General features: G+C 33.9%; 1 protein-coding gene across 1 annotated transcript in view; it reads left to right on the top strand.

Moving 5' to 3' along the window:
• Nucleotides 1-13,000, top strand: part of LOC106871453 (corticotropin-releasing hormone receptor 2) — a 294,443-nt gene that overhangs the window by 192,287 nt on the left and 89,156 nt on the right. Inside the window, exon 6 of the mRNA XM_052971021.2 lies at nucleotides 12,966-13,000. This exon is cut by the window's right edge and continues 119 nt beyond it. Within this exon, the coding sequence (XP_052826981.1) occupies nucleotides 12,966-13,000 (35 nt within the window). The remainder of the gene's footprint in view (nucleotides 1-12,965) is intronic.

Below are 13,000 nucleotides of genomic sequence, written 5' to 3'. Positions count from 1 at the left end.
ACAGAGGGACGATGCAGAAATAATACAACGACATATGTAGGCGAAACAGCAAGGAGTATAGGGGAGCGGGCAAACGAACATTGGAGGGAACTTAAGGAAGGGAAGAACTCATCAGTTCTGTACCAGCACGCTGAGCAAGAACATAGAGGCTCAATCAACAACATAGAAATTAAAATCTTATCTACACATAGCAGTGATGCAGCACTTAGACAAATTACTGAAGCTACACACATAATAGAAGGGAAACCTAGCCTGAATAGGAAACTAGAATGGAACACTAACATACGCCACTAACAAACCACAGAATGTGACAACACGTTACCCATAAACCAATAATAGGAACAAAGTATAATACAATACATAGATAAACAAATGGAATTAAATACTACATACGTTAACAAAATTTAATTAAACACATTTAAAAAAAAAAAAAAAAAAAAAAAAAAAAAAAACACACACACACACATGAACATATAAATAAATAAAAACTAATACAAATGAACACGTATTAACAGAGAATATAGGTGATACAGACACTCCCCATACACACATGCACTTACAAAAGACACAGACACATTGAAGGACACGCATGCGTAGACACATACAATAGGAATACAAAATACAAAATGGCTGATAGTTAGCAAGGTGAGACACACATAAGAAAGAAGGAAACAAAGGACCACTGATGAGGTCACAGAAGTGTGACGAAAGAACTCTGGCCGAAATAAGATTAAGATTAAGATTAATGTAATATAAAGCTGAAAAAAAAAAAAAAAAATTAACACCAAATATACAGTGCGTGTGTTTTTATTGGCTAAACTGGCAATATGACCATCCCCAAGTACAACAACATCTGTTTCAACACACGATTTCACATAAAAAATCTTGCAAAACAAATATATATATATATATATATATATATATATATATATATATATATATATATATATATATATATATATATATATATATATGCATATATGGGTACAGGGCGTCACCAACAGTGTAAACAACATGAAATACGTAGACAATGAGTTAAATACGTAAACAACGAGAGAAAAATGGAAAACATGACAAGTAAACACAGATATATATATATATATATGTATGTATCGTGAGATGAATGATACTTGAGGCACCAGAATTTAGTACGGTATTATCCATACAATTTCAAAGTAAGGTGAATAAAATCAAAATAAGCAACAATTTCTGAATAGCTGGATAGCTTTCTACTCCCCGTCGCAAAACGAACAAGTTCCTATATTCGGGGTACCTTTGATTTTGTATCTAAAATCAACAACTTTTTTAAGCGCCGAAAAACAAAAGTATTCCATCAAATTTACTCTGTAGATTATTGGGGTTTGTATTAGAATGTAACACAATGAAGTTTATACAAATAGTTTACCACCAGTGGAAGGGTGGCGCCATGGGTGCCCCCATGGCAGTTAATTTCGCTAATGTCTTTATGACGAAATTCGAGATACAGTTACTGAAGACATTCAAATGCCTTCATGGTCATGAACCAATACTCTGGTTACGGTTCATTGAAGACGTATTTTTTGTCTGGGAAGGATCAGAGGATAGTTTAATGGACTTCTTGCATTTCTGTGACTGTTATGCTAGAAACTATGGCTTTAAGTGCAACATAAAATTTACGTCTAGTTTTTCAAAAACTAGCGTTGAATTTCTGAACACAAAAGTTAAGTTTTTTGGAGGCAAAATAGTGACAGAGTTATTTTGCAAGCTCACGTTATCCCACATTTATCTCCATCGCGGCTCCGATCATCCACATCATCTTATTCGATCAAATCCGAAATCCCAATTTTTCAGTACAAAACGGGGATTACTGGAAACATGCAAATGCTTTTGTATGCCATTATCTCAAACGAGGTTACAGTGAATCACGATTAAAGGAAATAGCAAATGAAACAGATAAGATTAACAAAGATAGTCAAACCTACACGCATAATTTTAGCAAACACAATACAATAGATGATAGAATTCCTTTAGTGATTAGCTGGCACCGACATTTCGCTGGCATTTCAAAAGTGTTGCATGAAAGTTACCAGAATGTGGCGAAAAAATATCCTCGTTTCAAACATATTTCCTCAGCTGCCCATTGTAGACTTTAGACGGAATAAGAATATAAGAGAATTATTGACCTCTATATCTGACTCCAAGAAATCGGACATTGGAGTATCTGCGCGCTGTACCTTAATGAACAGCCGCAAGAGAGTTAAGCCCTGTTCATTGTGCAACAACTTGAGTGAAGTGAATTCCATCAGAAATCATAACAGAAATGTTATGATTTATACAGAAGGTGGAACATGTAAAGATTCCTATTTGGTGTACGCTGCAGAATGCACGAAACACAACTTGATTTATGTTGGTTGTACAACAGAACGATTAAAGAAAAGGTTTAATGGGCACAGATTCGACGTCAGGCACAATAACAGTAGTTTGAGAGAACTTGCTGAACATTTCGTTTCAAGCGGCTGCAATTTTGAAGAAGACTTAAAAGTGCATATTCTCAGAAAATATTCTGAATCTGCCCCACTTTCACTTCTCAGAATGTATGAGAAATATGTTTGCGGGTTATTAATATCACGTCCTGGAGGAATGAATAAGATGACAGGAGAATATCATCAAATTTATACAAAATTGTTTGATTGAATATTCTTCTTTCTCTCTTTTTCTTTCCTTTTTTTTTCTGTCGTCTTCTTTTTTCTATTTTTTTCTGTCTTATTCTTTTCGCCTGTTATAAAATTGTAACTTAAAAACTGATGATATCATTCCATCAACGTATGGACGCTGGTTGCTCTCGTTCATGCTTTACGATTAAATTTCTGTAATTTTGAATTTTTATCACTTCTTATTTTGAACTTGACAAAGACAGACGTACTGTTGAAATATCGTTCAACCAATAAAATATCTTACAATCGAATCGTTCTCTTCGTCTTGAATATTATTATTATTACTATTATTATTATTATTATTATTATTATTATTATTATTATTATTATTATTATTATTATTATTATTATTTTATAGTAGCCTTAATTAAATCTAATCTTTGTACTCCTATTAATTCATACTCAGCTTATACAAGGTAATACCGGTATCTCGACAACTTAAAATAGTTCAATTTAATTAAATCAGTATATAGTTAACATGTTCTTTAACCTCAGTTGCTCCCTTATTAAATACCAGTTAAATCCAATTGATCAATTTCTATAGAAACCATCCAATAAGTTAATATTTAGATAAGTAATAAGTAAATAAATATTAAACTATTTTCTTTGCAATTTTCTTTTCCTCCCTCTATTGTGGTAAAATTTTGGTATATACTCAAAATATTCAAAGAAGTTTTATCCTTTTGTTAAAATTTCATTCTTAATAATCTTCTTGATTACCCTAAATTTTAACTTTATACAATAAGACAATATTGTTTGAAATGATCTTTAGAAATTACTTGATTTATCTCTCTCTTAAATGGCTCTACCCTCCTGATCTTAGTACTTTATAAGGGCCTTTATATAAATAACCCTTCTAAACAAGTACCACTAAGAAACTATAAATATTATGTAGGAAGTAACAATAACTTCTTAAACCTATATAACCCTTAGTTTTTAAAAAAATTAAAAAAGATTAGTGTAAAATATGAATGTTCCATAATTTAAATATTCCTTTAGCTGATACCAGACATCAGTCTTGATTATAATAAGCTAAATAAGTAAATATATAATTTTAGTCTAATATATTTTGAATTATTATACTTTTTCTATAAATCTTCTCTATTGGTGTTAATAAGCTACATATACTTTATTACAGTATTAGTAATTAAGCTATTTTATTCCTTTCCTCTGGTGTTCTGCCCTACTTGATTATTTTATTTTATTTCTTTATTATTTTATAATTAACCTTTATTTATTCATAAAATTAAGCTAATCTTTGTATCTCTGTAAATTCATACTTAGCTTATACAAAACTATACTAGTATATTCACTACTTATAAAAAACTGGTTAGATTATAATTTTATTAATATATAATTAGCATGTTCTTTTATCTCAATACTCCTTTATTAATACCAGTATATACCAATTAATTAATATTCACAGACACCATCTGAAGAGTTAATATTTAAGTGTACAATATGTATAAATATTAAACTATTTCTGGATAATTTTTTTCCTCCCTCTATTGTGGTGAAAGTTTGGTATATACTCAAAAGTATTCATAAATTTCTATCCATTTGTTATAATATTCTTCTTAATAACCCTCTGAATAGCCCTAAACTTTAACTGTATACAATATAGCTACATTGTTTAAAATATTTTAACTATAGTATTACATGATAAGACTTCCCCTATTTCATTATCAATGGTCTGCTAGAGGGTGACCCCCTTAATTGTGAGCTAACATCTTGTTTTAAGTTTTCCTTTACCAAACCTCATGATATTGCTTCTAATAAATCTTGATTTTTATGACTATACCAACTATGATTTCTGTCTTATATATATATATATATATATATATATATATATATAGTTCAGATTTATAGAAAAACAAAAGACGATTCGAAAACAGGTATAGGAACAAAAGTGTATTAGTTTGACACTCAGAAAAATGGACAGAAAGAAAAAGAAGAAATCACCAAAGAGAGAAGGGGAAAAACAGCGAGAGAATAACTGTGTAGTGCTCAACGGTCTAATATATATATATATATATTGTAACTAGCTGGTGCTCTATAATAGTATGTCGGTCTAGCAAATTAGTGTAAAGAAGGTTGAAACACATACGATATACACAGAAAATTACATTTCCAGCTCTAGAGAACACTTGAGAACAAAGAAAGGAGTTTTATTCCAGAGATTGATGGGAGAGGGTGTTAAATATTAACCACCAAATACATACAATTCTAAAACCTTCTGGGGAAGCTTATGGGAGAATATCTGTAAAATACGATGCAAAAGCTGGGTAGCCTGATAAAACCGAATCTTATTACTGTTAGTGGTGAGGATAGAAATATGCAAGCTAAAAGATTACCAAACGGAAACCTCCAGCCTTCTATCGCATCCAAGGTTACTGGATTAATTATTCTAATTCAATGCACAATATTTTGGGGGATCATTTTATTGAATGTGTTTACCTTTACTTGCTTAAACCTACCCTGGACGCTTCTGATAGGATTATTGTTTGAGAACTCACCCATCACCTATTAAACGACAACCTCCTTTCAAAACAGTAAATTTGCATGCAAAGTAAAAAACAAAAACAGCAAAGACAATAGCAAGAAATGATCATATTGCCATAGACTAGAAAGTGATGAAAGTCTCTAAATCTCAAAAGAGGAACATAAACACAACTCGGTTAGGTTTTTAAAAAGGACTTATATATTACCCCATTTGCGGGTTCATGAAATTATAGAGACGACTGAAATAGCACATGAATAAATGGAATCAATAAATTCTAGTATGAAGCGACAGAGAAGTAATAAGTTGTCATGTAATAACTTCTCGGCATTGAGAACATAAACGGAAGTATTTTCCTAGACAAGACTTTTTTCTCAATAACTCCTTATTTTCGCGTTTTTATCAGTCTTCATGCTGAGAAAGGTGTAGTTGGGAAATAGGTTGATAAAATGTGCTCCTAAAACCTTCCTTACTTCGTTTGTAGTTTATGTACTGTTTGCTGGTATATGAAACAACTAAATTCATGACTGAGATTTACTGTCTCAACATATACACTGAGAAAACTTTCCTACAAGTACATCTATCTATCTATTTTTCTTTCTTTCTTTGTATCTATCTATCTATCTATCTATCTATCTATCTATCTATCTATCTATCTATCTATCTATCTATCTATCTATCTATCTATATATATGACAATCTTGTACTGGTATAGAGTCGTATAATGAAGTCAAACCAAGAAGCAAGTTGTAAGCCCTCCGTCGGTTACGACGTCGAGGGTTCCAGTTGATCCGATCAACGGAACAGCCTGCTCGTGAAATTAACGTGCAAGTGGCTGAGTACTCCACAGACACGTGTACCCTTAAGGTAGTTCTCGGGGAGATTCAGCGTGACACAGAGTATGACAAGGCTGACGCTTTGAAATACGGGTACAACAGAAACAGGAAGAACGAGTGAGAGAAAGTTGTGGTGAAAGAGTACAACAGGGTTCGCCACCATCCCCTGCCGGAACCTCGTGGAGCTTTAGGTGTTTTCGCTCAATAAACACTCACAATGCTCGGTCTGGAAATCGAGACCGCGAGTACACTGCCCTAACCACTGGACCATTGCATCTCCACCAAGAAGCAAGTAATGATATTTTGAATGCATTTAATACGTACGTTTTAGATAATTGCGCATTGGATAATAAGTGAATTTCATTTCTTACGCAAAAAAACTTCATTTAAAACAAATTAAAAGTGATGGAATTTATTCTTCATATATATATATATATAGACACACATCTGGTAGGGGCAGTTTATGTCACATACTAGATGAGGGGCGAACGTGGCCAGAAGAGGTAGAATAGCTTGATTGCTTTTTCACAGATTATTTGCTTCGTATGTTCTATCACAAAAGTGAACTCTTTCTCACATAAGTTGTACTTCCGTTCAAATTAAGACTCGTTGAAGTTTTCCGGCGTCACTTTCTTTCTCCAATAATAGGTTTATTTTTGCTGAATCAGTTGCAATTTCTTTTATTCGTGTCGGAATAATCCGTTTTTCATCTTCTAAATCTTCTTACACTATGAAATCTTCCATAGCCCCGTCATTTGCATGTTTTTCCATGAAATGCCTAACGTTGTGAATCACATCATCATTGCTGATATTGTTTGTATTTCCCTCTTCCAAACCCACTTAAATTCATACCAAGGAATTCATGTTTTCATTTAACCTAGCGACCTCTACGTTGTTCCATTCACCGTTTACTCGATACCGATCGTCTCCTCATTGATTCTTTTCTGTATACTCTATTTTTGAACTGGTGTTAACCAGTTTCTTCATAGATGCTTGGTCCATAAACTTATTTTCTGTTATCTCAAAATTATGTTTGTTTTTCCTAAAGTGAGCACCATTCCTGCCTAGCTCTCAAATAACATTTCAATAAATTTGTTTAATTCCACGTTACTCCATTTCTGCTGACCACAAGTTCTTCCGCGAGCAATCGTTGATAAATGGCCAGGTACTTCTTACTCTAGTACAACATATACGCTGGATGTCACAGCTCTACCTGTGGTTTCTCTTCCGTTTACATCATAAATGTTTCTAGTAAACTGTTAAATTCCATTAATTCATGAAAACTACTGGTGATCAGTGACACCGCCATTTGTGTTTTTTATTGAAATTCCATCACTAGGAGGGTTGCCAACGTCAGATGAAAAAGCGTCGCACTCCATGCTACAGACTTAACCTCGCCGGAGGCCAACTCAGTACCTTTATGGTCTTGGAGTATGTTTTAACATGACACAACCATCACCAGTGCTTTTTTTCTATTTTAAAGTAAATCATCTCTTGGAGAGTTACCATCAAAGGCTAAGTAGGTTCTCTTCACCAAGAGATGGTCTTCCCTCCACCGGGCTCCTACAAAGAACCTCATAAATATATATATAATGGAGCTAGTCGCCTAGCAACATGACAATAGCTATTGAGGGACTAAATCATAATAGGCTCCCAGAAAATGGCTGAGATAAGAGCCAGGCTTTTGCACCATGAAACCCATAGTTAGTCGTAGAGGTGCATGCCTGTGTTGGGTGTATCGGATTACAGAAAATGACAGTGTATTGTTTGTAATGGTGATAAAAACAGATTTTGACTAAAAGAAAATTGTATAGGCTTATCGTTAGTAAGCAAGCATTTTCGTCCGATAATTACAGCGTACTTTAGAGGGGATAAAATAAGATATTTGTAACATCGTTGGTAAATGGTTTGCTCGAATAAATTAGACTGATTGATTTGAAATATCTCGGTTTACAGTAAAATGTGGGATGAGTTAAAACAATTGTCATTTTACAGACCTGAATAAGGCGGCAAGCCAGCAGAATCGTTACCGTGCCGGACAAAAATGCTTCGTGGCATTTCTTCAGATTTTACGCCCTGAGTTCAAATAGCACCAGTGTCAACTGCCTTTCCTCTTTATTCGAGAAAATAAGTACCAGTTGAGTATGTAGTAGAAAGGATGATATAGACATAAATACTAACACACCTAGTATATATATAAATATACATAGATATATATATATATATATATATATGTGTGTGTGTGTGTGTGTGTGTGTGAATACTTGTATATGTATATACACAGATTTTAATAAGAGAAGAAAGATTGAACAGGCTTTGCCTTCTTTACCCTGTTGTGTTTTTCAAGTCATTAAGAGAGGATATTACACTAACACATTTAATATATAGTATCCCTACTGTATAGTCTGTAGGTGACAGTCTTTGGTATCCTACTGAGTGAAGGGAGTGAAGTGGTTTCTTTGAAGTGGAACAGTAGTAGACACAAGTGACGAGTAACTGTTAAAGGTTATCTTTTTTATGACGTTCTTATCTTTAAATGTTCTCTTTTATTTTTCTAAAATTCCAAATAAGTCTGTGGTTAAAGATCGAATTCATTATTTTTTTATTACCCTTAAGTTCTTTTTGTAGTTTTTTCTTATTTTTATCTCTTTGTATTTCCTTATTGCTCTTTGTCAGAGGAATTCTAAATTGCTCTTAAACGTGGTTTGGACTTTGACTGTTACTTCTAGCATGTAAGGTGTCCTCCTAGGGTCACCTCTTTTGTGATTAAATGTACACTAATTTTATATGGAAAATATGTAGTATTTAATGTGGATATAAACTGTGGAGAAACTAAAGAAGCTACAGCAGTGCTTTGACACTGATTACCTGAGGATGAACAGCTATACAGCTATTGTTGAATCATATCAATGCAATGCTGCGTATAATTTATGTAACATTCAGCAATTAACAACTGATAATCGTGTGTTGAAACATTTGCAGTAATTAGTAATAAATTATTTAAATCTATGGATATTTGAGGATTTCCAGTAACAGGAGAAGATACATATATATATATATATATATATATATATATGTGTGTGTGAAAGAGAGAGAGAGAGAGAGAGAGAGAGAGAGAGAGAGAGAGATAGAGAGAGAGAGAGCTACAAATGTTTATATTACGTGAAAGTTAGGAGTGGTGATACGGACACGAATAAGTTAAACTCATTGTTTTTAATGGTTGTGATTTGCAATTACTGTTGTCGGATTCCATACCTTAAATATGCATCCTCACAATCACACACACTTTATCCATTCTACTATAGGCACACGGCCTGAAAATTGTGGGGAGGAGACTAGTCGATTACATCGACCTCAGTGTTTCACTGGTACTTAATTTATCTACCCCGAAAGGATGAAAGGCAAAGTCGACCCCGGCGGAATTTGAACTCAGAAAGTAGCGACGGGCAAAGTACCGCTAAGCATTTCGTCCAGCGTGCTAACGATTCTGCCATCTCACCGCCTTACATTACAGACACTTAATGATATTATGCATCCATATATCTTCGTTTCACGCTCAATTCCTGCTGGGACCCTCGTGGCATACGACATGTCTAGCATAGTTTATACTTGACAGAGAGCACCCTTCTTCAGTAGTGCATAGAGAGCTGATTTTTTTGCAAGGGAATAAAAATAAATATACGCCGGGACACGACTGGTACTCTATCTATAGATCTTGAAAGCAAGAAAAGCATAGTTAACCACGGCACTACTTGGTCTCAGATAGGCAGAATCAGTACCGCAAATCACTGATACTCTAAATAATTTCCCGACACACCGTTTGGGCATATGTATATATATATATATATATATATATATATATATATATATATATATATATATATATATATATATATATATGTATATATATGTGTGTGTGTGTGTGTGTGTGTGTGCACGTGCAAGTGTGTACGCTTGTTTGTGTGTGTGTTTTTTCTCTGTATGTGCGTGTGCGTGTGTTTGAGTGTGTGTGTGCTTCTCTGTGTGTCTGTGTGTGTGTGTGTGTGCACGCGCGCAAGTACAAAACCATTTTTGCTACCTTATTTGTTTTACTGTTTTTAATACTACTTCGAACGAAGGCGGCACTCAGACCGAATTGTTAGCCTCACCGACAAAATGCATAGCGGTATTTCGTTTGCCTTTAACAATCCGAGTTCAAATTCCAATGAGGTCGTCTTTACCTCTAATCCTTTCGAGATCAATACAGATCCGTAACCAGTTGAACACTGAGTCAGACGTAATCGACTATCTTCCTCCTCCAAATTTTCAGGCTTTGTGCCTATAGTAGAAACGATGATTACTTGGAACTTGCTGGATGCATTTCCGCTCTTGCACGGATTCCTTTCGACCGTCGCATTCGATCTTTTTAATATTTTATAAAGCATTTTAGTCTTGCTCTTTATTTTTATTATATGGGCATTGATCGAGCAATTTATAGGTTATGCACATGTTTTTATTATATATTATTTCTCACATACCACACCACACCAAACTATCCCATACCACTCCACACACACTAGCACTGATGTCTAAAATGGGGCTGGTCCGTTTTACCCCAGTGGTCCATCTTGACCCGGTTTCCCCTACCTCTTGGCTACTTTTGTACCGAAGTCTACTCTAACCCGCAGTATTAACACCTGTCACGGTCCCAGCTATGGGCTAATTAGCATTTAAGGCCTGCTTAGCAATGCATATAAAGACTAGATTCTTCATAATGCGACGGAGGGGAAGTTGGATGCAGCAAAGCATTGTTAAGAGCAGAGAATAAGATGAGGCAAAATGGTCATCCACCGTATCTCTCCCACGTCGTCTTCACCTGGTCTTTCAACCGAATTAAAAATGGTCATAGTACGAAAGCGTGAGGTTGATGGTGTGTAAGTCCTCTGAGAATAACAAACTGTTTGGATCAAGTCAGATTGTTTTACGGTAAAATCTCAATAGATTCAAATATCCACACTAAATGCAGTTTTGGCCGAGAATTTAGGAGTGCCTAGTTACATAACAGTTAAAATTAAACCAGTTTGTGCAGAGGAAGAAAAAGCTATCCCTACAAGTAAGGACACTATTCCGAAATTATGCAACGTGTGTGTGTGTATATATATATATATATATATATAAGGTTGAGGAGGAATGAAACTACACTGGAATGAAACTACACTTCAAGTACTGTTCTCTCTTTTTTCAGCACATCACACTCTTTACCGCTTCATACTAAAAATATCCGCATATGGATATAATAATAGATTACTTTATTTTTTCTGTCTCCGATGAAGGGAAGTACTGGATCTTCCCAGAAACAGCTGTAAGACTCTATCCATAAAATTCTTCAACCTTACCTTTGCTCTCTTTATCTTTTTGTTTTTATATATTTACACACACACACACACACACACATATATATATATATATATATATATATATATATATATATATATATATATATATATATATACATATGTATATGTATATATATATACTCTCAAACTGGCAAACTGGAAAATTTCAAGACCAGATGGGATCCAACGAAACAGCTGAAATCCTTACACGGCCAAACTGAAAATCATTTAAACGAATGAAAAATGCAAGAAAGTGTTCCGGAATGGATGGTTGAGCGCTGAACAACTTTGTTAATGAAAGATCCAGCGAAGGGAAATGCTACAGAAAATTTTCTAGCAATAACTTGTTTCGATCTGTTGTGGAAACAGGTATTTTTGTTTTCTTTTTTGAGAAGGCATACAATCATTTGACGCATGAACAAATTACTATCCATTGTAAAAGCGGTGTTCAGAAATCACTTAAAAGGCACATGTAACACCGTCAAATCATTGAGAAAAAGATAAAGGAGGATGGCACATGACGTATCTGAACATGACTAGCTGCGATTTAAAAACATTTTACGACATGACACTCCATTCTTGTATTGTAGAGACACTTAGAATGTATAGTATAACTGAAAAAATCATCAACAACCAGCTTGATTGAGAACATGAAGTCAGTGGGAAGAGCAATCGATTATACAGGTATCTTCTAGGAAATTTTGTTAAGGATTGGCAGTTTCCTTGAAGAAAAAACAACAAAAATAGTACTATATATTTATACGGTACAATGAAATAATAACATTTATTATAAAGGAATGCAGATGTCTACATCTGCTTTGGAGATAACTAAAACTATATAAAAGTTCTATTTTATTAATGAGATGGAAATGAAATTCGTCAGAGGCGAATTTTGTCAATGCTTGAAATCCGTCTCCGTATGTAATATGTAATTTATTTCTTGCAAAGAATTTGTTACCTGAAGTCAATTGATAGTCACCTCCATTAACTGTTACTTCCCTCCTTTTATCTTTGTACGCCTTTGAGTTCTAAAATAAAACATATATGCTATAAATATTATCAGATAGAACTAAATAAATTGATAAACGAAGGTTCATAAGTTGTTTTATCCAGTTTTCGAAGGAATACATTATTTTGAAATTCTCAGTCGAAACCTATCAATCAGATAGAAGCCAGCTTCCAAGAATTTTGCATCCATTCAATTTTAATGTGCGCTGTTTCACATTAAAAAGAAAAGAATTAAAAACGCAAAACGCAACTGTTAACCAAATTCCATCTAGGGAATATATATATTAAGTGCCTTCTTGTTCGGCACTTATGTAGGAAAGTCTAGAGAAAGCAATAACAAAGACCTTCAATATTTTCTCTTATATAAAGTGCTGTAGAAAAAGAAAATCGTTAGAAGTCTCACATCGACCCAATGATTTGGAGGCTATTATGACTATAATTAATTTCAAATTACTTTCCTCTGCATTTATTGTCGTATCAGTAAATTGTTTATATTCGAAGAAAAATCGAATATTTCCACAATTACAATGATCAATTCTATTTTTATTTTCAGTGGATGTGTAAACTTATGATGACATTTTTCCATTA

Source organism: Octopus bimaculoides, chromosome 10 (genome assembly GCF_046866305.1).
Source record: "Octopus bimaculoides isolate indiv1 chromosome 10, ASM4686630v1, whole genome shotgun sequence".
In the NCBI taxonomy this organism is placed as follows: Eukaryota; Metazoa; Mollusca; class Cephalopoda; order Octopoda; family Octopodidae; genus Octopus; species Octopus bimaculoides.
Note: the sequence above shows the minus strand (reverse complement) of the source record. Positions and strands in the feature narration are given on the sequence as shown.